The 26,073-nt window shown below is 53.4% G+C and overlaps 1 protein-coding gene across 7 annotated transcripts in view; it reads right to left on the reverse strand.

Moving 5' to 3' along the window:
- The window catches only part of KCNAB1 (potassium voltage-gated channel subfamily A regulatory beta subunit 1), a 72,527-nt gene that overhangs the window by 27,534 nt on the left and 18,920 nt on the right, over positions 1–26,073 (reverse strand). Inside the window, exon 1 of one of the 7 annotated variants that reach the window (XM_005228889.4) lies at positions 22,510–23,663. The exons of 5 other annotated variants lie outside the window; for them this stretch is intronic. In XM_005228889.4, coding sequence (XP_005228946.1) covers positions 22,510–22,730 — 221 coding nt within the window. In that variant the 5' untranslated portion in view covers positions 22,731–23,663. Of the gene's footprint in view, positions 1–22,509; positions 23,669–26,073 lie in introns of those variants that run through there. One more of the 7 variants, XM_055816800.1, reaches the window with a different exon arrangement.

Genomic DNA, 26,073 nt, shown 5'->3' on the forward strand with positions numbered 1-26,073 from the left:
CCCTTCATACGTGGGAGATTCTGGGGGGAAAGCACACACAGAGGGACCCAGTTTTGCTCTGGAGAGCGATAACCAGTTCTTTGCAGACTCTGGTGCACCAACAAACCTGGACAGAATTATTGTGTTTGGATTTCCAAAGCTGTCCTTACCATTTACTTAGCACACATCCCCTGGGTACTTGGAAAATGTTAGGCCTGTAGTAAAAATCCAACACTGAAAACACAGAGTCTTTGCAGTGCAAGATCAGCTTGGAAGCTGCTTGGAAGCTCAGGGGGAGGTTGCTTGAGCCCGTGATCCAGCCTAGAGAACATCACCAAATTGCAGCCCCCAGCTACTACCATCATTCCCAGCCCTCCACTTGCCTGCAGCCATTTCACTCAATTAACAGGTCTAATTAACGGGTGTGCAGCTTGAAAGCAAAGGCCACAGCAGCATATGGAGCTACAAAACCAGCTAAAAACTTGGCCAGCTTGGGATGGCTCACCTCCCAGCACGGACCTTGTGCTGTCTAAAAGCACACAGCCACTGATTTGATTACTGGCCCTACAGCAGAGAGCAAAGTGTCTGAAAGAGCAAGAGTTCTTGAGACCTGGCTCTCCTCTACTCCCCTAAGAAAAACACCCTAAAACCCACCAAAAATCCCACCAAGCGAAAATATATATATGTATGCACTTACATCTGTTTCACAGCCTCCAGGTGTGTGTACATGTGAAGATATGCTACACACACATGTGCATGTATATATAGATATACACACCCAGATATATACAAGCACACATGCCCAGAAGCTGCAAGTTTGCCAAATCAAGTCAGTGGTTGGTTTCTAAGTAACTGGAGAGAAATAGCCCTTTGTGCTTCTGCCGCACTAATTCCCAGGTCCGAGACAACTCAGCCGCTCAGCGCTGAGCCGGTGCGGCCCATGCACGGTGCTGGGAGCAGTGCCCGGGGTAGCAATGGGGACAGAGGCGAGCAAGCGTGACTGCGATGGAACCCAGGGTGTGCTGCCGGCACGGGCTGAGCATCCTCCCCAGGCTGAACTGCCCGAGCGCCTGTGCCCACTGTGTGCAGGGGCCTCCGAGGGATGGGGGGGATCAGCTGGGAAGGTGAGGTCCCTGCCATCACCCTCCTGAGACGTCACAGACAGCTTGAGGTTTGCTGGGCCAGTGGTGGAAGCTCTCAGCACTATTTTCAAGGCTAGAAGTGATCTTTTTGTATTTTATATTTATATTTAATTTTATAATTGTATGAGTTGGCCCTCAGCTATTGCTGAGCTGACACCCCTGGGGGATGCTGAAGCCCCTGGCCAGCACTGTAGGGAGGCCATTGCCCTGACAGCCCAAGGTCTGTCTCACCAGATCCAGTGTGGTGCTCCACACCCACCCGTGGGCATCAGTGCATGGGATGTGGCAGCTGGGCACAGCCATGTCCCACCGGCAGTGCTTGGCTCCAGGTGGAAAGAGGAAGATGGTGTCTTCATACATCTTTTTGTTAGTAGTTACAGGCCAGCGCATCAGCATTATTGCCCTGGTCATCTGCCTCTGGTGCTTGCTAATGCCAGGCAGGGAGGAGACAGAGTTCCCCCACGGACAGCGTGAGCAGTGGTACCCGACATCCCACTTGTGCCACAGCCAGTGCCAGCAGTGCTATTTGCTGCTGTTACAGTCCTGAGCAGGTTATTCCATCTCTGAGCCCCGACCCTGCCTGCCTGGAGCAGCCCAGCCCGCCTCCCAGATACCTGGCACTGCCACTGCTCCTGGGGGTTTATGCTGACACTATTGAATCACTCTTCCAGGAGGGAAAAAATAAAAAAAGTTCTTTTCAAATTGGAAGTCAGCACTGCTGAGGGATGAAGTAGCCATTAAAAAGGACATTGCAAAACCCTCCAGTCTCTCAGGATCACTTTGCTAACCTAGAAGCAGCTGATTAAAAATCAGCTCTCTTATACATGCTTTTTTTTTTTTTTCTTCCATTAGCACAGCTATCTTGTTTGTCCTCTCGCTAGTATTTAGCTTCCCTTGCACTTTGCAGAAGTGGAGCCATTGCACTGCTCCTCACAAATCACTGCCCAACCCCACCATGCAGAGCAGCACCAGTTTTATCTGCTGCTGTACCTGGCTGCCTGGGCGATCTGCAGCCGTGCAGCTCAGCATGGTTCAGTCCAGCACCCCGTCCCCGCAGCCTGCCAGGCACCTTCCACACTGCTTCTAGGTGCCAACCTGAAACTGCCTTCACTTTATCCCAAACTTGTACCACAAGCAACACTCAGAAGTATTCAACATCCTGAATTCTTTTAAAACCAAAGCCTAAAGGCAAATGCTGCCGCACCAGCACGATGCTCAGCCATAGCCCAGGCTCTGGCAGAGCCAAAGGCAGCTGAGCCCGGCTGCCAGAAAAGCCTCCTGGGGAGATGGGATGGGGAAAGGTGCACAGGAGTGGGGATGCACAAGGGAGGCAGCTTTGCGGCAGGGGCATCATGCAGCCTGCTCAGTGCCCACAGCAGGAGCTGTGCAAGCTTCAGAAGCACCCTGGCCACAGAGACCTTTAATAAGGGACATCTGTAGCCATGCTCGTCACACCGAAGGCCAGAGGACACTAACTTACTTTCTGAAGGGAAGGGACACACCATGCTGCTTCTGCTGATTGCAGCTCTATGAAAGGCGTATTTTAAACTTAACTTTAAATCTTCCCAGTTACCTTCTCCAGGGAGCAGAATCAGGGCAAGTGAGCACACCACAGCAGCATTGCCCCATGCCAGTGCCTGGGGCCAAGCAGAGCAGGAGACAGTGAAAGATGTGGGCACACAAAGCCCCCCAGGAGCCCAGCCTTGCATGCCAGGTTAACATGGCTCTTTTTCCCTGGCATAAAGCAAAGGTGACATTTTCCCTACGCAGCCAGGAGCTTGAGCCAAAACAACTGTCCCCGCAGCACTGGTGGCTTTGCCAGATTGCGCCAGGCTAACGAGCGCGGGAGATTAATGCCTGATTCATTGAAAACACAGCTTGCAGCTCAGGGATGTTGTTAAAAATACACCAAGGTACCAAAACAGCGCACAGGGAGAGATGACATTTCCCTTGCCTAGGCTTTTCCAAGTAGAAGGCTCATCCATTTCCCAAGGAAGCGTGGTATTTGGCAGCGTTTGATGGGCAGCACTGCTCCAAGATGCTGGCATCCACGGCAGCATCCATGTACCAGCAGCCTCCAGGAGCAGCTGCTGCTGCTAAACGCCAGCCAACACCATGCAAACAACCAGGCAGCACGTGCAAACGGCCCCAGCGGGGAAAGGCTGGGAAGGAGGCGTTAGCCCAGCGCCTGCCGGAGCTGGGACCCCACAGCCAGCCGGGAATGGCACCTTCCTGCTGGAAAGGAGCAACCCAAGCAGCGGGATCCAAGCACACAGCACAGCCACAGGACTGGTTACTAACCCCTCTGCCACCTGGCAGGTCTTCACCAAGAAAATAAAGTTTGGTTTTTCTCACTAGTGGAGAGTGTTGCACATAAAACACCTGCGCCTGCTTCTTCCTCATCCTCCTTCATCACCCTCAGGCTCACAGCTGTGGTACCCAGCATTGTAGGGATTTTGCCTAGGATGAGTTTGGGGGTTTTTGCCTGGTGGTCCAGCAGGCAGCCCCCCAGCTGAGCAGGCACCAGGCCTGCAGGTGAAGGGGTTATTGCATCTGCACAGGTTGGCTTTGCTAGAAACACGCAGCTAAATGAGAACCCATTCTGTGAGACAGGTGCCGGGGCTGACCCCAGCCAGCGCAAGGGTGTGGAGCCCAGCTGCCATGGGCACAGCCAGCATCCAGCTCTGTGTACGTGCTCAGGGCTGCAAAAGCCTTCAGTTCCCCAAAGATGGGGGGTGAAAAGAAAAATAGCATTTTGCTTGTTAGCCACTTTGCTGTGAGCAAAAGCATGGGCAAATCCTAGAGAGAGAGATCAGATTTCTAACGATGGGTAAGAGCTTGTTACATGTCTGAGGAGACAGGGTTTGACACGAGAAAGTCAAAGAGTGACACGAAGGGAAGAGAGGAAACTCATGTGTTCTGCAGAAATGCAGAGGGACGAGAGCAACAAGAGGCATCTGGAGTAAAGCCTGGCAGTAAAAGGGCAGGGAAAAAAAATTAATTTTTCAAGAGTCTCAGGAGCAAAGGAGGGTGAAATCCATTCCCAGAGGACTTATTTCTTGTAATGTGGCTGTGTAGGAAGATTAGATTATGTCTGAAACATGAATTTTAGTTAACAAGAGAAGAATCCAAGGTTTAAAATCGAGATGAATATTTGGCGATGAAAAGTGAGACTAATTTGACTGTGCAGCGATCCTAAACTCATTTAACTCCCTCCTAGGAAGGACATTTGATGAGAATAACATCCTAGAGCGCTGCAAGCTACCTGCAAGTCTGAAGTCATTCCTGAAATTATAAAGCAGGAAGACTTACAAGTCAGCTGGAATGTTTTCCCCTTACTGCTGGTTTTGCTATTAAAAGCCTTACTCAAGCTACCCTGCAATCTCCCTAACAGCCCCAGGGTGAGCGTGGGCATCGCTTCATCAGCCTAAACCTGTACGTAACAGCAGAATACAAGTAAGGGTTAATTGTACAGGATTTCTCTATACAGATAGACTTGGAACTCGTTACAAATTGGAGTTTCACAGGCTCTCCCTGAGCTTGCAGGGACGGGCACACAGTGGCTCAGGCTGCAAGGGAAAGGGGCACGAAGGGCACTGCCACACCAGCCCCGTGGCAGGGCTTTCCCCGTTCTCTAGGGGGTAACAGCTAGGCTTACCTTGCAAAGCCCAGCCCAGCAGAGGCGTGGGTGCAGCGCGGGGTGCAGGGTGCCATCCCTCTGTGCAGGGACAGGCCTTCCCAGCTGCTCAGCGATTGCCCAGCTCACCAGCTCCTCCTCTCAGACCGGCTCCACCATTTTCCTGCTGGGGAATCTCTGCAGGATTTGACCAAAGCTTTTTATTTCCTCTATCCCACTCCACTGTGCTGCTAGGAAAGCCTTTTCACTGGAAGAGCTATTTGCAAATCTCTTCCAGGCCTCCTCTGCTTAAGCCCGTTGTTGGGGTGGGTTTCTTAAGTAATATTAAACCATTTCTTGCTGAAAAAAACCCAGTCTTTGCCTGTGATGCTGTGGTCCCAATTAATTCTGAGGATGTGTGGAGGGCAGCCGGTTGTAATCCCACGGTCGTTAAGGGCTTGCCTCACTGAGCTGAGGGAAACCTTTTTGAGTGACATTGCACTTGATGAGAAGCACAGCATCCTTGCCAGCAGTGCCCAGCCTCGCCCCACCGAAGCCTCGTGGGCTGCCCAAGACCTGCAAGCCCCCATCCTCCTTCTCCCTCTTGTGCTCACCCACCGCCCCCTTCATGGCTTTTATGGTAACTTTTAGTTCCGTTATTTCCTCAGAAGGGTAAATGCTGACAGCGCAGTCCAAGCTGAACGAGACCAAAAGGAACATATGATTTACACGTATACATATACACACACCTCTCAGGCAGCGACTCCTGCCCCGTGCCCCCCCGTGCCTTTCTGAGCGGGTCACGGGTGGCATAGCCAGGCTGAGCCATCCACCCCTGCCGTGCGGCCGGCAGAACCGGGAGCTTTAGGAGGGACGTGAGCAGGGGTGGGTGGGATGAGCCTGGAGCAGAGAGCTCCCAGGAGGAGCAGGCACAGGGATCCCAGGGAGCCATGAGAAACGAGAGGAAAGCTGGAGAGCTTTTGGAAAGCCATGGGGGCCCTGGGGAGGACAAGGCTTAGCTCTGGCAGAAGGTATTCAGAGAGAAGATTTGGTTAAACGGAAACAAACCACCATGGTGACATCTTTATGGCTATCCATTGATGAGGCAGCACATCACAACCTTGAACACCTCGTGACACCCCCAGACGTGGCACCCCTCCAGTGAGGCACCCGGCTGTCAGCAGAGGGGCAGGTCCCCATTTTGTAGCTGAGCACCTCAGTCTCCCATGGGACAAGCAATAGCCGGACGCCCTCCGAGCTGGGCTCTGTGCAGCCGGGCAGCTGCAGGACAGGGCTTTGATTAAGTGCCTAACAGCTCTTGCACCTGAAGCCCCACATTTGCATCAGTGCCAGGTACCTCCTGCAGGCATTGGGGTAGAGCAGCCCCCCAAAACTGTGCACAGTGACACCCACACCCTCCCACGCTGCTGGCAGGGCACCTATCCCCAGCAGCTGAGCATCACCGTGAGCCACAGCTGCGTCTGCCACCAGCACCAAGCATGCAGCAGCATGGCACACCAGCACCTGGCTGGCTCTGAGGGGTTCAGAGTTGACAGCCTCTTTAACAAAAAGGTGGAGAAAGCAGGGGAGAAAAGCTGTCTGCAAAGCAGCCCATACCATATGGCAGGAATGGTATTTGCCTCCTGTGGCACCGGGCAAAAAGCAATTGGAATTACTCACTTCTAATTAATTCCAGTGTAGGGGAATTGGTAAGAGAGCTCATCAATGGCAGCAAACACCAGGCTGCAGGGAGCTATAAGCAGCCACCAGGCCTGGTCCCTGTGCCCAGGCAGGTACTTTCCCCACCCCTCCTGAGCCACATCCAGCAAGACAGGGCCCCAAAAACACAGACCCAGCTCCCCCAGTACCCCAACAGGAGAAAAGCACCTACCCCAGCACCCAGCCTTGGTGCAGAGAAAATGCATTTCACCTTGCATTTCAACAAGCAGTAACGAAGAGCACCCTCTTCTTTAATCCAACCTTTACCATTAATCTTCCAGCACCACCCCCAGCATCACCCAGGTACCAGATGCTTCCCATAGCACGTGGCTGGCAGATCAGCAGCTTGAGGCCCATCACAAGTCCCCTGCACAGAAACACAGCCAGCTGAACTAGCATTTATCACCTTCCCTGCAGGGATTTATGGTCTGAGACACCTGTGCTCATTAATCAACCCATTAACCTACACGTGGTTCCTCCTATTGTTAAGGGTCAAAGCAATTATAAGAAAATATAGCCTGGTTATCCAGGTGGGAGATTTGTTTCACTGCTGCCCTTCATCGTCTGGGGAGAGTCTGTGTTAGGTCACTTCCATTTACGCACAGCCAAATCAGTCCAAATCCTTCCTTCCCACTGCAGGGCTGCCATGCCATCGGGTGTCCGGGCCTGCATCACCCTCTGCCTCCATAACCCCCCGCGGCCCCAGCAGCCTGCGGAAGGGGATGCAGCTCCTGTTCAATCCAAAGCCATCTGCCTCCACGTACGGGTGCGCTTCACCCAGTGTCTGACAGCCGGCTGAGCTTACCTGCTGCGTTTCATGAATGTGCATTTTTAGTGCTTTAGCAAAGCTAAAGCTGAACCCAGCCAAGATCCCAGCTGGGATCAGCTCTGGGTGCTGACAGTCCCCCGGACCCTGCATCCAGCCAGCTGGGAAATATCTCCAAAACAGTGGTGGAGGCTAAAAACAAAGAGTTTAAGATTTTAAAGCAGTGACAGTTGGGCTGCTTGGAAGATGAAGCTGCCGAGCAGCTTTGCTTCAGTCTGAGGTGTGCTGAGCAAACCCTGCTTTAAGCTTATCTACTTCCAGTATTCCCATCTGTACAATGGGATCAGGATAACCATCCTATCTGTCTGTCTATCCACTCATCTGTTTATCTCTCTATCTGCCTGTCTATCCCTCTCTCTATCCATCTATGTATCTATCCATCTATCCACCCATTCATCTCTCCAACCATCCATCTATCCAGCCATCCATCCACCTATCTATTCACCTACCCATCTATCTCTCCATCGATCCATCTGTTTTTCTGTCCATCTATCTCTCTATCCATCTATCCATCCATCTATCTATTCATCTATCCATCTATATGTCTATCTATCCATCTATCCATCCATCTGTCCATCTATCTGTCTATCAGAAGTGACAGAGAGAAAGTGTGAGAGGTTTTTCTAAGGAAAAACATAAGTTTTAAATAAAATCTCTGCAATAACACATACAATGACTAAAACATTTTTGACTCCACACCCACAGAAGAATCATCAGGCTTAGGAGAGCTCTACAGAAATCAAGATAATGCTGTTTTTGGCTTGTTCCAACCCCAGTTTAATTGCCCTGTGTCGGTGGTTTTGCCCACAGAAGCCAACTTCTACCAGAAGTGCAAAGCCGAGCGGATGGCTACTGCACGGGACCGGTGGTGGGTGACCCCCAGGACCCCATTTCACAAGCCCCAGGGGCTGCCAGGGTGGGCCGGTGGGTGTGGATCCCAGGGCCGCGGGGGCTCCGCTCATCCCCCATGTGGGCACTGCCGGCTGCGGGCGCCCACACCGCAGTGCCCACGGCCACACCGACGGCCTCGGCACGAGGGAGGTGTGCGGAGGATGCAAAACCTGGTGCTCCCCAGGCATTTCTAAGTATTCCAGCGTGTGGAAAACATGCAGAGAGCGATAGATGGGGGAAGGAGGTGGGAGGGGAGATAAGGGCTTTGAATGGAGCAGAGGGAATCGGGAAGGGCACAAAGACAGCCTCGGCGAGAGGCATCGGCACCTCTAGGTGCAGAGACCTCCACACGGGCGTCTTCATGGATGTCCTCCACCCCTGCTACAGAAAGGAGGGGCTAGGGCACCCCAAGCATGGCATAGCCCCCCGAGCACGCCTGCACGCACCCTCCTGGGTGTGGGGAGAGCCCCAGGGCCACGATACAGCACCCCCATTCTGATTAAGCAAAACTGGGGAAACTATGACAAGGTTTTCCTGCATATAAACTGCAGATAGTTTGGCTTATTGCTACAAAAAACGTAAAAAAAAAAGTCACTGTTCCTGAAGCTGGTGGTGGGAAAAACAACGTTGCTTAGAAACATCCCCTTTAGTGCTCCAGAACCATTCCTTTCTGCACAGAAAATGAATAAAATATGTAATTTGTTCCCTGAAAAAAAGAGGCAGTTTCAAGTAACAACAAAAACCCGATGAAAGCAGAGCCCTTTCCAATTGCCCTCTCCCGCTGCAGCACATTCAGTGTCCTTCGCCTGTGACCCGTGGAGTGGGGAACAGCAAAGTGCCATACGGGGGAGCCTGGCCTTCATGCTTCTGCTTGCTCCAGACCATATGAAACCCTCTTAGGTTTGGCTGCTGCTTCCCAGGATGATGAATCCTCTTTATCACAGCCTGCTTCCCTCCCCACTCAAATGCTGGAAGGAGCTGCCCTGCACCCTGGAGCAAAGTGAGCTGGTGACAATCACAAACCCCAACCTCATCCCTGGTGCTTGCATTAAAATGGGCAACAAGGAACAGCTGTGGCTCCCTGAATTTCCCCAGCTGTACCCAGCAAGGTGGGGTGGCACACCTGTCCCTGCCCCATGGGGAAGGGGCTGTTCTTTGCACCTGCAGGGTCCCCAGGGCACAGGGTGCTCTGTGTAAACCAGCGCGACGTGGCAGGGAGCGAAGGGACCGGGAGGAGAGGGGCCACCCCGCTCCTGCCCAGTCGAACTCTCCTCCCCACCACCACCGAGCCTTTTCTGAGCCTTCCTGCTGCAAGTGTCCAAGCTTTGGGTGACATTGCTCTCAGGTGCCCCCAGAGCTGGGAAGTTGGTGAGACCTACCCCTCCAATGCGGTCCTACTGATGGCGTGTGCAGGGCTTTTGCTCCTCTGAACAACCCCTGAGACACACGTGCAGGCAGCTCCTTAGCCTGGCCATGCCAGACCGGAGCGCAGCGCGGACATGGCACAGCTCGGCTGAGCACAGACACTGTACTTCTGGGTGGTGTGGGAAAACACAACATCTCCACGTCTCCTCACAAGCTTTTAGGGTGACCCGTCAGCATCTCCTTGGGCTCCTGAGCTCCCTGCCTCACCCCGGGAAGATGCTCAGCTCTTCCTAAAATCACAGCCATGTGAATGCTATTCATCACGATTCATCGGGCTGCAACAGCCCCCAGTGCATAAACTTAAGTCTTGCTGTGAACCGAGGTGAGGCAACACGGAGGTGTTAATTCTCTCCTTTCATTAACCTGGATGGTTTCCTGCTTTTAAGGCTGGATTTCATTTTGCTTCATGAGCTCAAAAAGACCTGCAGATTTTAGACAATCAGTGGCTGCCCCTCTAGCAAGCTCTGATGGCTGGAGGTTGTCTCTAAGTGGTGTGGGTGGGAAAAGAGAAAAATAATGGTTTCTGTCTCCCATTTTGCGAACAAAACACTTCACAACACGCACAGCAGTTTCCACTAAATTACCACCCGTATTAGCAGTAATTGCAGTGATGCAGAATCGCAGCTTTCACTGTTTTATGTATTTTAAACCCGTTCACACGTGCCGAGATAACAAAGCGAGGAAGGTCTGTGTGCGCCGGGACACCTACATGCCCTGGGCAAGCCTTGCTTACAAGCAGGTACAAATCACTGTACTCTGCTTCACTGTGGGTAATGCTACAAAACCCAGCGCAATGCCTCACGAGCCACCTTGGCCGCTTTCAGGTGATGCTTTCAACTTTGCCTGGCAAGCCAGTCACGTTCTACTTAGAAAACTGTTTATTGCAGATTGGGATTTGAAACCTTCCAGGTAGTTGTAGAGAGTGAGAAGGTCCCCCCTGAGCCCCTTTTCTTCAGGCTGAGCACCCCCAGCTCCCCCAGTCGCTCCCCATTAGACTGGTGCTCCAGCCCCTTCCCCAGCTCCACTGCCCTGCTCTGGCCACCCTCCAGCACCTCTACACCCTTCCTGTTCGCCCTCAGAAATATTCCCTGTTTCTAAATGGAGATTGTTTCACCCTATTACGAGTTGAAAGACCACCCGAGCCACTCCGTGCAGGCATGTCGGAGGATCACGGAGGCTCCTGGCAGCATGCGTGCCTCCCAGCAGCGGCCCAGGGGGATGGGGCAGCTGTGGAGCATCCCCTGGGAAAGCCCCCGCTGCAGTGCCGGGCAGGCTGGAGTCAGCGTGGGCAGGCCAGGCACGGGCGCTTTCACCCACCACCTGGCAGGGACACCCCGGCCAGGACAGACCTGTGGCACCTGGCTGTGCCTGTGCCCAACCGCCCATGGCCACGGGCTCTTCGAATGCTCAGGCCAAGGCACCGCACCTGAGCCATGGCGCTGTTGTGGGCAGGGGTCAAGGGCACCTTCAAGCAGCAAAGCTGTGGCAAAACCAGAAATAATCCAAAAATAATCCAAAAAAATTTTGTGCAAAGCATCAAATCTCAGGAAATTTTAAACTATTTTCAAGTGATAAGAAGGGTAGATGAATGTGCAAAGCTGTAGAAGAAGCTGGACCAGCATAGATAGCCCAACAGATACCCGAGCAAGCTGAAAATGCAGATCTATTCCCCTGGCTGAGCACAGGCGCTCTTAAATTTGCTTTAACGTTCAATCCTACACTTGCAGTGCTTGACCATGCTTATGTTTGCTGCTTTGCAGACTGCTTTGTAACCTCTTCTACCCAAGACATTATAGAAATAACAGAATTTGATTTGAACCATGCGTGCCTGCAGCAGTGTGGTGAAGTGCTCCCGGAGCAGCACTGCTTTTCTAAGCTGTTTCTGAGTGGGAGTGGATGGACAACGCCGTCCCAGGTGCACCGCTGAGCACCACCCGGCACTGCAGCAGTGATGTTAAGTATTAGGTCAACGATACAAAATAGGAAAACCCCTGCTGCTGGTGGAATAACCACAGAGGCAAAATGGGACAGTACTGATCGGCTGAAAAACAGCAGCGGTGAAGCCAGGAGGTGGGTCCTGGGCAATGAAACGTCCGGCTGAGGTGCAGGAGGGCAGCCAGCCTAGGCATGGACAGCACGAGGGGACAAGCAGGTGCCTAAAGAGCCATTTCTTGGCTCCCTTCACACTTCCCAACTCATCTTCTGTACTCGTAGGGCCACCGGGTGTGTAGGTGGTTGCTTCAGCTGAAATTCCCCAGAATTTTTTTTTGGCTGCATCCTCAGAAAAGTTGCAGATGACGCATTAAAATGTAGATAAGGCAAAATAGATGGGCCGCAGCCAAGCGCAGGGGCTGCCGCGCGCTGCTCTGGCAGACGTGCCGGTGTGCTCAGCCTCCCCGCACGGGATCTGTGCCATGACCGAGGCTCCGGCATGCGACGCTCCTGCCCACTCCCTCCCTCCTGCCCGGGCGCCCGGCGAGCCTGCAGAGAGCAGCCCGCGGCCAGCTGGGTGCCAGCACCGGAGCAGAGCCACGTGCCACCCCAGGCTGCAGCTGGCCCCCGGGGACACCCTCTCGCCGCAGCCGGACAGAAATGCTTGCGGAGAGTTGGGTGCGAGGGCAGCAGCTGTGCGTCCCTGCTCCCTGCCAGGGAGCGTGGGTGGGGGTGGGGGTGCCAGAGCGGGGGCAGCACTGGCACTGGTGTTCCCAGGGGAATAACTCCTTCGGGGGCCCTGATCCCAGCAACCGCATCCGGGGATGCTGTGCAGCCCACGGCTCTCCTGCCCCCACCGCGTTTCATCAGCTGTTGGACCCGAGGATGAAAGAGGGGAAAAGAAAAAATATTTGTCATTCTGCAGTGATGCTTTTAAAGTGCAGAATTTCAAGTGTCTGAGGGAATTATGTTATCTTTGGGGGAAAAAAAAATATCTTCAGTTCCTAAGGGACTTGAATGAATCACGCTATTTCGAGAAATAAGGGAGGACTAGGGAGCTCTGCATCACACCTGGGTACAGGCTCATCCACAGCTTCCCCATCACCCTCCAGTGGTACCCAGCCCTGCAGTGCTACAGATCTCAGAGGGCTGGGCAAAGACCCAGCAAACCTGGAGCGTGTGCCTCACCCTGTTGCGCTGATCACGTCGATTCCACTTCACACTCGCAGGAAATTAGTAAGCAAATCGTACCTGGTTTGTGCAGGGTGCTGACTCTACTGTCACTAGTCAACACCTCCCGTGGTGCTGTAAATAACAGATGCCATTTTCTCTCATTTCTGTACTACCTCAGACTGAAAGAGGAAAAATAAAAAATGTAAAAGCCTGTCACTGATTTTTCCTTCCCCATCCATTGACCCACCTTGGAAAGTATTAGTCATTAAGCTGAAGTGATTGAATAAGCTGAAACTGGAAAACATGTGTTTTCTCCACAGGCAGGAGAGGCTAATTCTGAGAGAATCGCAAGACTAACTAACGAGCAGGACCCCGAGCAGTCTGGGACGAAGGCTGGGTGCTCAGCGCAGCCGGGAGCATCCACGGCGCCTCGGCCCGGGAAGGGCAGCCTTTCGCTTTGCAGGGGCAATTTATTCTTGCATAAATACTTAGGTAAAAGCTATTTGCATAAACTATTGTAAAAACAAGCAGGCCGAGTCAGGGAGACCACTGTGAAAAATAATTGCAGTTTTGTTTTAATTACTGTGCAGGACTTTTACCTTTTGGAGAGAAAGGGCATTTCTGACAGGTTTTAAGCACTTCTGAAGCTGTTCGGAAATCAGTTTTGCAGCCGGCACGGCTGGAGCCGACCAGGCAGTGCTTAGCTTTTCTGGCAAATGTAATGCCAACAGGAAAATACAGGTGGGCCATAAAGGTTTTATAATTTCATATGCCAAAGACTTCTACAGCAGCCTGTTTACATACAGGGCACATTTTTTGGTAATGATTTACACAGCCCCTTGATGAGCAGCGTGTAGCTGGGCAGGTGATCCTGGCCGCCGCAGCCCAGCTCTCCCATGCCCGTCTCGTGCAAGGAGGCCATCCCGTTTCTTCAACCTGAGGCTCTCCAGCTGTGTTGCATCCAGCTGAATTTAAGCTGCTGCCAGGCCCTGCGACAGTCTCTCACACCACTCTTGCATGCCGTAAGCAAAAACTGGGCATTAAATGCACGCTGGCTTTCCTTTTGGGTGCTGCTAGAGGCAAGGCACCAGCACCTTGTTGGGGTGCCACGTACAAAGCACCTCCAGGAGCTTCAGGTCCTTATTTCTCAATAAGCTTACTGCTGATCCCACTTCTCAAGCCCTGTGTCCCATTGATTATTTCTGTTTGCTCTCTGAGCAGACCTTTGCAAGAAAATAGCTCATGGAACTTAGCGCAGTGGCTGTGGAGCCCTGACTGAGCACCCGGCCACCCAGGCAAGGCATCTTGGACACCAGGCGCTGCTCCCTGCTCCCACCTGCCTGCCAGGAGGTTTTATAGTGCTACAAAAATAGCTTGAAAGTAGTTTCTAATGCATTTGGATACCACAAGGAGCAAGTCTTGGTTTGCCTGAGGGACAATGCTGCATCTCCCGCAGGGGATGCTGCTGCAGTAGCAACTGGCTGGGGAGCAGTGGGAGGGCATCGCTGTGGGACAGCCGAGCTGTGCGTCCCACCAGCCACCCAGAGTGACCCCAGCACACAGCAGACAGGGCACAGCCTACCCCAAAGGGCTGCCATCTCCTTCATGCCCTGGGCCACCCCAGTATCACAGGGGCTGCTGTGCTATCCTCCCTGTCTCCTCCAGAGGGTATACAGTGAGCACAACAGTGGAGGCTGTGGATGGAGAGCAGGTTCTGATCAACTTCTAAATTGGGTTTGTTCAGGAGAAAACACTTTCCAACCCCTCCAGAGGCTCCCACCAACTGCTGCCCTGACTCCTGCAGAGTGGTGGGAAGCATCACCTGGACCACCCTGAAGAGCAGGGCTGGGATAAGGGACAGGACACAGCAGCCAAACCCCTCTGTGCATTAGCAAGATCCATCCAAACCATCTGCTGATTTTACATCAGGTATTTACCCACCACAGACCTTGGTTTGCTGGTTAGTTTCCAAACACTGAAGCGTAGGAAAGCTTTGCTGGAGCATGACCTGCAGAAACAGCTCCAGGGAGTCATTCCTCTGCCGGCACAGTGCTCAGCACACGCCGGACCCCAGGCAGAGAGATGCCCACTGACTTGTAGCTGCCAAAATGTCACCCCAGCTGTAACCTCTGGGCTCACATCGAGTTGCATGCAGATGTTTTCTTTTCCTTACTGAGAAGTAATATCTTAACAAACGTGTTCTACAGATGGCCTTTTATAATGTTAGTCTAAAATAAAAATAAGCATGCTCGAAATTCAAATTGGATTTTGCCAAAGCAGCCATGCTAAAATAATACATTTTAAATATCTTAAACTGTGCGCTTCACAAGTAATCAAATTAGCAGTTTTCTGCATTACATCTTTTTTCCATCCGTTTAAGCATTAGATTAACGTTGTCATGCAGATTTTAAATGGAAAATACCACGCTGCGGGGAATGGTTGGGGACAAGGAGAGCGGAGCAGGGTGCGTTTTAGCAGCCAGGCGCTCAGGACCCTGCTGCAGCCACCAGCAGCCAGGGAGCTGCCCTGCACCAGGGGCACAGCCACCAGCCCCCCCGCCTCGGCAGAGTGCAGCCCGGCTGCGGGGGGCACAGGCAGCGGCAGTGCTGTGACAGCCACCCGCCGGTGGCCGGGACAGCTGCCCAGGCTGCTCCCGCGCCCTTGCACCACTGCCCTGCACGGCCCGGCCGCTGGCGAGCTTTGAGAGGCTGTGCGGCTCATCGCCAGAATAGCATTGCATTATTGAAAAGCTTCCTTAAAATATCATCATTTTGCTTCTGCTTAACAAAACTGACCTGAAAAGCACGCTCTTTAAAACACCGTTTGCCCTTGAATTCAATCTTGTTCTCCTTAGCTCATCGCTCTCTCTTGGGATTGAAATGGGTGGGTGGGAATCGACGGCTGACCAAGCCCTGGCTTGCTGCTGTCCCCTCCCAGTGCCCCCAGTGCTACCAGCACTGCAGGACAGCATCCTGGAGGCTGGGACAGGCAAGCCAGCATCCCCAGAGCTTGCTCCGTGGGGAGTCATGAGAAACAGTTGGCATGCCACACAGCCGGGGAAGCGGGGACGGTCACGGCGCAACTGGGCAGGGTGAATGCCAGGTGCTGCCACCCGCCTCCTGTACAGCAGTCCCTGCACTGGGCTGACACCAGCCAGCACCGCTCCCACCGGTGACATATTTCTCCCTGAGCTAGACCTCATGGAGGGTCTGTAATTAAGCTGGCATACAGAGGTTTTCAAAGTGCCTGATAGGTTAGAAACATTTATGAAGAATATTGGAATACTTGCAAATAGCACTATAAATCAATTTTGCAAGTCACTAAAGTTAATGTAGAAGGTTCTTGGCCTGGCTGGGTCTCCAGGGGAAAGGGGGCAGAAGGAGAGACCCTGAGCAGAAGAAATCCCTTTGCTGCGGGTGGGGAGCAGCGAGCGGGGCAGAGCCTGCAGGCACTGCAGCGCTGGGCATCGCTCCTCCGGCAGCAAAGCCTGGTGCGGGCAGCCGGGAAGCAGCCGTGCTCAGCCAGGCAGGCACCGCCTGGGCGGTCAGCTTGGGCAAACAGAAAAGACAACTTTGCTTTATCTGAAACCTGGAAGAGGAGATACATTTTCTGTGCTTACACTCAGCCCAGACATCTGCAAAGTCTTTGTTGACGAGACATGAAAGCCAGGGAGTGAGCGTACATTGACCAACTCCATGCACTACCATATATTGAGCATTTACCTGGTAACTAAATGTGTATTCAAATCTAAAGCTGGTTTTAACATTGCAATGTTAAACACGGCTTTTGCATCAGTGTAATGAGACAAGCAAAACGCAGACCACACGGAACCCACAGCCTTACTTAGCAGCTACAAACTCCTGGAGAGCCATTAGGAATTCGAGAGCAGCACAAATCAACGCAGATTTTGTTTACTCAACTGGTTCCTTTTTCTCCTTCTTTGAGTTATTCCTGCCTTCTTTGTAGCCATTATAAGCTACAGTCCTGGGGGGAAAAGCAATGTGAATTCAGTGTAAGTCCATTCTGTTCACTGGATTACTCCTAATTTACAGCAGTAAAACAAAGATCAGACAATGAGCCATAAAAATCAACCTGATGTGGAGAGCTACCATAATAATACGTAGATTTATATAAAAATAATTGTGCCATTTGCATGTGAGTGCTTAAAACTACTCATAATTGCAGCAAGACTTAAATAAAGCATGTCTTCCTAAATATATGAGGTAGTTATTGTGGTTAATGCTTGTAGTATGATACAAAACCAAGAAGACCCAACTCCTGAAACACTGCTAAGAAATGCCTGCTTTCCCTTACAGCCCTTGAAAAGTGTAAGAGCTTTATCTTCTATTTCCAAACTAATTTTGCAACCCAGGCTGACCTGTGTGCGTTTCCAAACCAGGCAGGTTGGCAGCTTGCTTTTGACCCTTCTAAGCCCACACTTGTGCCAGCTGTACAGCCAGGCACGTTGCACAGGAGCTGCACAATAATCCACAGCTACAACACAATTCTAGTGTTAATCATACCACGTTTCTACGTAAGAAATTTGCACCCTAATAAAAGCATTGTGAGTTTTGCTTCTACCCCACAGGTCACTCCTACAAAGGAGTGGAAGAAACCGCTGGTGACCACCGAGGCAAAAGTCATTTTCCTGATGGCAATCACACATCTCAGCCATGGCTCTGAGTCTTTGCAGGGCCCCGTGTCCCCCCTGCAGGTGTTCCACCTCCTCAGCAGCTACACAAGGACGTCTCCAGGGAGGGGGATGCTGTGAGATGTGTCCCACAAGCAGGTTTGCTCTCCTGCCCACCCTGACCCTGGCAGGGAAGGTGCTCCAGAGCATTGCTTCCCTCCGGGCTGGGACCTGCCAGCCCACAGTGCTGGAACAGTCTGAGTTAACCACAGGACTGAGAGCTTGATACTTGCTACATATCTTAGTTACGTTTATCAGCGGATATTTATCTAGGTAGAAAAGGGGGATGGGGAATTCTTTGGGCTGTAGTACTTTTATTGTGCTCTTTAATGTCTGTAATTGGTATGTGCTGCTCTGAGCCTGGCTAAGTCAAGCCTGCAGCCACCTTTCCAGGAGGGGGAAGAGAGCCATCCCACCGGAGCCACCGGAGCAACACACCCACTGCTGCGATGCAATGCATTAGCAGCGCTTTCGTAATGCACTTTGACAATAACCCAGAATTTCAGGCACACAGTGCAGAAAAATGCCTTCAAACTGCTGATGCATTTTTAGCCAGCAGGATGGAATGACCTCTGCTGAGATGTGGTCAGGGCACCGCCTCGTGGTGGTGCCACTGGGGACGCTGGAAGGTCCCACAGCCTGCAGCCTGGTGAGCAGCAGCACCCAGGCAGCAAGCCAGGAAAAGCCCTAAGAAAAATATTGAGTAGGGCACCCTGCACTGGGGTTGCTGTAAACACGGGCACCCACATTTTTGAGAGGTACTTTGTGTTCCAGGAGAAGGAAGTGGACAGGCAGCAGCACTGTGTGCTTGGCCAGCTTGGTCTCCTCCAGACCCTTCGTGCGCATTCGGGTTCATGCTGGTGCTTGGCCCTCCAGAGCAGCAGCCGGTGCTAAGCAGGTAGCTGAGCTCCACAGCATGGGTGGCTGGGGAAGGTCTTTCATTGCTAAAGCTGCTCCAGACCCTGCAAACTGTGACATGCCATCCTTGCACACCCAGTGTTCAGCGACTGAGACAGCACTTGCCCCCACGGCGCCTGCAGCAGCAGGGCAGGTCCTTTGCAGACCTGGCCGAGCAGGGACGAGGTTCCCAGCCTGGCCTCCCTGCACGGGCTATAATTGCTGCTGCCTCCCTCTAGCTCTGCCAGCCATCGTTAACACTCACCCTGAGGCCTCTGTGGCACAGGAGGACCCCCGGTGCTGCGGTGGCATGGGCATGGTGGCCATGATTGGCTTGTAAGATGGAGCTGGACATTCCACCTTGGGTGGGAGGAACGGGTCTCCCCTCCAGAGGATGGTGCCCAGCCTCTCTGCACCTTGCTCCAGGCTCTGTGCAAGCTGCAGGGTGAGCACGGACTGTTAACTCCACCAGCTTGTCTTTGCGGTTAATTTTTTTTTGTTGTTTAGGCTCACACTAGAGTTAATAGTCATAGCTGCCACCATCAATTATTTATGAACACAAATAGATAGTTGAGCTTTGTAAATTGCATCCCTCATGCCCATGCACAGGCAGAGCTCTCATAAAAGGCTATTTTTGAACTGCTGATGGCCCCGAATCGGCAGTGCAGCGGATGGAGCTGGAGCTGAGCCCCATCCTGGGCATGGAGCAGGCTGGCGGGGAGCCGGGATGCTCTGAGGCGAAGCCTTGCCCTGCCGCATCTGTGATGGCAAGGCTGCCAGTATAAGCATGGGCGGGCTGGACCAGTCTCAGTTTGAGAAGTTGTTCTCTGTGGTAACGTGGAACATCTCAAATAGCCCCATGCACCAGGATCAGGGCTGCATCCACTTTACTGACACCTTGAATTGGGATAATAATTTTTTTTCAAATTACAGCAAATTAGGTGGGAGGAGAACCCAGGCTGTGACCTTCTCATGGTCCAGATCGGGTGAGGACCCAGCCTGCCAGCCCTCCTCCCGTGCTGTGCTTGGGAGGGATGCAAAAATACATCCTTTGTTTTCAGCAGTGGTGTGGCAGATTGCAATTTTCCAAGCCAAGCACTGCAACTATATCATTTTCAAGGAAAGACTTGAAGTGATCCCAAATATTCTGCCCAAGCATCTGGGCAGGCTCACTAGTAGGACTGAACCGGAGCATTAAAAAGGATAAAAGGGAACAGCCTCCCTCCCAGTTCACCTTCCGCACGCAGGGGGCAGCTGGGGCTGTCCCTGGCGGTGACAGCAGAGGTCCCGTCCGGCTGATGCCACAACCTGACAGGAAGGATGCAAAATGAGATTTAGCAAATGCAAAGCAGAGGTTTGCTCACACGAACGCTGCGGGAACACACCTGAGTCCTAATATTTGCAGATGATCCCCGATGAACATATTTATTCCCGTAAACTTTGTCTTTTACATTTCCAGTTCGGTCTCTGAGCTGGAACGGGTCCAGAAACATGTCATTTGCTGAAAAGCCCCTGAGCTGGCTCCTCTCCCGCCCCCATCCCCTGTCACAGGCGTAGTCACTGTCTCTCCCTTTTACATAATCACCCTGGCACCGGGAGTGCCTGGCAGCCGGGGGTGGCAGCGCCGGGTCGGGCAGAGCCCAGGAGCGGGGCAGGAGCCGCGGACAGCCCTGCCAGGGGGGCGGCAGCACCGCGCAGGGTCTCAGCAGGACCAGCTATCGGTATTTTTAGCCTAAAACAAGGGGCAGCTGAGCTAACATGTCATTTTAAGCAGCACCCACTGTATAGTTTAGCACCAGAGACATAACTCAAGGAGAGGATTAATTGGGAAGGACTTCAGCTTCAGATGTAAGGGAGCTGAGGACTCTACAGGATTATTGTTGTAGCCGTTGGGAAAAGCCTTCGGCTTCTCCGGGCACTGGATTTCCCCAGGACCGAGGAACCATCCCCAGAGGTGAACACGAAATATCAGCTCCATTGCCGCTGGTGGGCATCTCCCCTAACTAAAGGTTATCTCAATTCAGCAGCAGCACGGCTGAGCCTGGAGGTTTAGTCAGCTCTTCCTCCAGATTCCCCTCCACTTCATTTCTTGGGGGAGAAATCAGCTCTAGACACGGGGAGATCTGGGAGCAGAAACAGGGATTAGTCATAAAGATAAAACATCAACCTCGTCACCAAGCTGCTATTCCTGATGCAGTTCCCCAGGTCCCAGGCAGCCAAGCCAGGGGAGCCGCCAGGGCTGTGCTGAACCAGCTGGAGAACCCAGCCCTCGGTATTGAAACCTTATCTAGAAACAAGCCAGAAAGGATTTACAAAGGCCCAACTTCAGAGGATGCAGGAGCGTTGGTGTCATGTGGGTAGCAAAGAATTGCAATTACCCGGCGTGTTGGTACACTGATAGCACTGGCAGCCCGTGGGAAATCAGCGCAGATAACTGCTGACAATTAGTAGACTCTGTCCATAAGCCTAACGAGCAGAAGCAGTGACTTGGTAACAGATCATGTCTGTGAATTACATGATCAAAGACAGGACACCACAGCCGTGCTTACGGGGGAAGCTGAGGCAGGGACGTGCAATGGCTTGGACTGGGCTGCAGGAGGGGAGAGGGCTCATGGGGAGATCCTGGCGGGCACTGCTCCACCAGCCCCGGCTCCACAGGGAGGCTGATTAAAGGACAAGTTATACTGATTTTGAGAGTTGCCTCTCCTTGGGCAGGATCTGCCACCATCCCCCCAATATCAAACTTCCCACAGCTGGGGCAGAGCCCACAACACCCAGGAGCTGGGACTGCCGCCCCGCCGGAACCCTCCGGAGCACCGATCCTGCCCCACCATGCACCCCCAGCATCTCACACAGGGAGATATTAATGAGCATTTCTGCTCTCACCACAGGCTCGCTACGGGAGCACTGCCTGGACCACTTCTGCCGACACCATGCCGGGGAGCGAGTGGCAGGAATGTGTAGCGCTCCTGCTAAAAGTTGGTCACGGCCCAACAACAGGAACGAGCAGTCGGAAAGGCCAGGCTTCCCCTCGGGCAAAGCCACCCCGTTATTCATCAGCCATTCGAGCAACTCACAGCAAATAACACCCAAGCATCCCAGTCACCCTGCTGCTGTACACCCCACCTGTGCGGTTCCTGGAGAGTTAATAATGACATTTTCAGAACTGCAGGATTGCCTAAACCGAGCTTCGGGCTGGGCTGCACACATGCTTGTGTTTCGCGTAACCATGCTAGAGCCAGCCTGGCTTTGCATCAGTCCCAAGGACCATAAAACCAGCGTAACTACAGAATGGCATCCTCACCCTGTGCCGCTCCCCCGGAGCAGGTATGGCCATGCAGGAGCATCGGCCATTATTCCATAGGCTGGGAAGGAGCATGGCTAAAATCGCCCAGAGCCCTGCACCCCTTGCCCTGCCCATGGAGCCCCCCGGTGCCGCCCACCGGGCTGCTCTGCACAGGGCTGCTCATGGAGGGGTGCAGAGCATCGCCAGGCTGCTGCCTCCCCCAGCGCCTGCCACCCCACCCGTTAGTTGCTGAAAGGGACACCCCGAAGAGGCAAAAGCCAGCCGCCCCAGCATACCAGCCCTTCTCGTTCTCAGCTAAAGGCATGACAGGGAAGCTCAGCAGCTGCCCACACCCACCACTTCAGACTGAAGTCACAGCCATTCATTATTTTTCCTGCCTGGGTTAGGAGGAATAAAAACCTGCAAGATGCATAGGGCATTTTATAAGAATGCCCATGATTATTTTTTTTTCCTCTGCATTTCTCCTAAAATTGGCTTTGAAAGTCAGTAAGCGATCACCGTGATGAAATGGTACCCAAGGCAGATGCTCTTCGCTCCATACAACGTACTGCAAATTAACTTTTCCTGTCCAGTCTCAAACATGCTTTGCTAATTGATTTTTCTGCTCATTAGTACCAATATAAGTTATATCAAACACTTAATGGAAACCATCTTACCACTGCTGAAAATTCACAATGCTGTATATAATCTAAGCCAGGCAACTGTTTTTTTGTATAAAATCACATGTACATATGCCTGTGAAAACAGTCACACCCAAATGCTACTCAGTTATGCACAACTTTAAAAATCTATTAATAACCTTAGCGGAAAGCTCCTCTGCAAAATCAGATGCATCCAGGCAGGCAATTCTTTAAAGGCAAAGTAAAGAGCTATCACACTGCAAGGTAACAAAGAATGATACTGTCACCATACCTATATTTCATGCCCGTTTGCTTTGCAGTGGATTCTTTTAATGAAATGTGGTGCTGAGGGGTAAATGTCCCCAAACTGCGAGCAATAATAGCCACTGTCCGAAATTTTGCCCGGGCTGCATTCACTACGTTTGGGGTAGTGGTGTTCTGCTTGCTGATGAGCCTGTCTTCACCATTTCGACTCTTCAAGTTGTGCTCTGTGCAGGCGATGGACACTTGCATCGCGCCCTCCGTACACCGTTAGCCACCGTCCAGGTCGCAGCCAGAGCCCCCGGCCGGCCTGACGCGGGCTGCAGGCTGCCCAGCAGCGCAGGGCTGGGTCCCAGACGCTGCCCAGGGGTCCTGCCGACCCTGAACTCACAGAAGTAGCCGAGGCAGCGGGGGTCTCCGGGGGAGCCGGGCTGCGTCCCTGCAATGCCGGGAGAAGAGAAGCCCCGAACTTGACAAAGCAATCGCAAGCGGATTTCAGCTGGCTCTCAGGTCTCCCCCCACAAAATTTGCTGCAGCTGAGACAAAAGCATCCATCCAGTCAGGTGCTCCCAGAGGCATAAAGCTGTTCCTTCATGATGAACCGCCAGCAGCGGCCGCCGCTCTGGCTCGATGCAGGCTTGCTTCTGGTGGCTGGTTTTAAATCGATGCAGGCATGCTGCAAGCGCTGGCTCCAGCGCCCGCTGGACCATGAACTGCTGAGCAGGCAGCCTCGCCGGCCGGAGATCCACCCGCTGGCCAGCCCCTACGGACCGGCGACATCCATCCGTCCTCCTTCGCGCCGATGCAGCAGCCCGCTGCAGCCCACCCAGCGCAGCCCACCCAGCGCCGGGGCTGGCAGCGGGCGTGGGGGGCGGCGCGGTCCGGCTCTGCAGCAGCTCCCGGGATGGCCCCGTCAGGATCCTGCGGGAAGCTTGGGGACGGGCCTCCTTTGTGCTCAGGGGGAAGGCAGGCGCTTCGGGCAGGTGCCTCCCGTCAAAACAGCTGCCGGCATCGCTAAGCAAGAGGACCTCTTATAGCGGGGAGCAATTCGGTGCTAAAATGGGCTAATTAGCGCGTGTGTGTGCGTGGGGAATAAATACAGGGGAGGGGGAGAAAAATGGCTGTGCTACCGTGTGCCAGTGAGTTCGCACGTTAATCCCGTGTTTCTGGCACCCGGACCCGCCGCCTGCAAACCCACGCTCGCAGCAGTGCCGGGGTTAATCCCTTCTGCCCCAAGCATCGCCAGACAAACAAGCCGCAGCACAAAGTCTTCGAAGTAGCCCCCGCGGTCCCCGCTGCGGCGGGGCTGCAGCCGGAGCAGCCAGCCCAGCCCCCAGCCGGCCGCCCCGCTGCCCAGCGCCCCGGTGCCCACCGCCCCCGCCACCTCTGCTGGGGCGCCAGCTCTGGGTGCCGGAGGCAGCCCCGCCGCCCCCGGGCTGGCGAGCTGTTCAGCGGCGGTGGGAGGGCGAGGCAGGGATGGGGCAGCTGCGAGTCACCCCCAGGACCCCTGCCCTTCGCTGCCACCCAGCAGAGCAGCCCTGGAGGGAGTGACCGGTGGTTTGGGCACAACGCAGGTGCAGACCCACAGGAGAAGGTGCCCACCGGGTGAGCGTGGGTGGGTGGGTGAGGGCTGCAGCTGCAGTCACCCTGCTGTCCCTTCCCCAGCCCTGCACAGGTGGGAAATGGTCCCCCAGGCATCCCTGCACCCTGCTCCTGAGGCTGCCCCCAGGATCCTAGGTGGGCTAGGGTAAGGGTGGGGGCACCTCCAGGGGTCCTCTTGCCCACCTCCTGCTTGCTGCCCTGTCCTTGGGGCAGAACTAGCTCTGGGGACCCCCAGCCACTCAGGTGACACCCAGGCTTTCTCCTGCTCAAAGGCACACAAAGGTGGAGCTGGAGCGGTAGCAGAGAGAGAGAAGCTGGACACACTGGTGCGGTGATGAGAACCTGCTCTGAACTCAGGATGACAAACCCTCAATTTCCTCCCCTGCAGCAGTGGGTTTTCTACACCACCCCCATCCTGCTGAGGAGGGGGAGCCTGAGAGCGGCTGGGTGGGCAGCTGGCAGCCAGCCAAGGCCACCCACCACCCAGGGTGACAAGGTGAATGCCTTCTGACGATCTCCTTGTAGTTCATTTATCTAATGGCTCATTAACACTTATACAGCACATTGCTTTGAGGGTGGAAAGCATTATATCAGTGTAAAGAAAGTTACTGCATGATATTTTCCAAGAGAGGATGAACAGCTAATCCTACAGCAAACCCCCAACCTCCCAGCCATCAGCAGAGGTTCGGGGCAGATGGCCCCCTCAGCGCGAGGTTTGGAGGGAGGGGGAGCAGGGCCGACCGGGGGGGTGGAAGTCACATAGCTAAGGAATAACGAGCTGAACCCACTGCTGCAAGGCCCTGTCTCAAATACAGGATTTTGGCTTTGAGAGAATTTCCAGACATCTAATCAGTGAATTGGTATTACAGACTTTTAATTACCGCTGTTAAATGCCTAGGAAAGAGGGTGTCAGCTGGGGGCACAAGCCATGGGGTTGCTGACATCAAGGTGCCCCGTGGTGGGGCCCTCGTCCGTGACACCCTCTGTGCCTCCATGGGCCCGGGGGATGCGGCTGGAGGCTGGCGGTGGCACCCGCAGGGCTCTGCCTCAGCAGCGCAGCCAGCCCAGTGCAGGCTCAGCACCCGCTCAGCTTTTGGAGCCCAGCTTTGCATTCCAGAGCCCAAAGCAAGGCTGAAAAAAACAGAATTATTTCTCTCTCTGATAGACATACAGCATCTTCTTGCTGGGCACAGCTATTTCAAGGAGATGCATCTTACATCTTGTTCTAGATGTGTCTGGAGATTTCCCATTGTAGCCAGCAGCTGGCTCTGCCCTATGGTGTGACTTGGTCCTGAGGATATGCCCAGGTCACTGTCACCCATGTCCTGGTCACTGTCCCTGCTGTCACAGCTGGCCATGCCCTTGGGTGCCAGGGAGGGGACAGAAAGGGACAATCACATTCTGTGCTGGCACGTCCCACAGAGCATATTAACTCAAGCCGCTTAGCTTCGGAGGGGTTACAGCCTCTGCCAAAGAAATATGTATTTAAATGTGGGATTTATTTCGTTTCCCTGAACAAGATAATGACTTCTAGATAAAAAATACTAGAATAGCATAATTTTGTATCACGAAAATCCTGAGCTTATAAAACAAGAGGTATGTGACATCCTCGTCAGAGGACAGTGCTGGGGTGCGCCGGCCGCTCAGGCTCAGCCACGAGCCTCTGGCCAGGCTCTCCGTGCCGCTTCAGTGCCACCAAACTGCTACAGACACAGCTATTTGCCAAGACATACGTATGCATTTCCCCCCCCCGAGGAAGATGACAATCACTCATTAAATAATTGGCCAAAAACGCTTCATCAAGCAAATCTGTTTTAACACAGATGCTCAGGACCATGCTGGCTTTGTTTTTCTTGTGATCCCTGTAGCCCCCATCCCAGGAGCTGCTGCATCCGTCCCAGGGTTCAAAATAAAGGCAAGAGCCAAACACAGAACTACAGCAAGCAGGATGCTCAAGGCAAGCGCAGAAGCCAGGAGATGTTCTATGCTCCTA

The sequence above is a fragment of the Falco peregrinus genome, chromosome 12 (genome assembly GCF_023634155.1).
Source record: "Falco peregrinus isolate bFalPer1 chromosome 12, bFalPer1.pri, whole genome shotgun sequence".
In the NCBI taxonomy this organism is placed as follows: domain Eukaryota; kingdom Metazoa; phylum Chordata; class Aves; order Falconiformes; family Falconidae; genus Falco; species Falco peregrinus.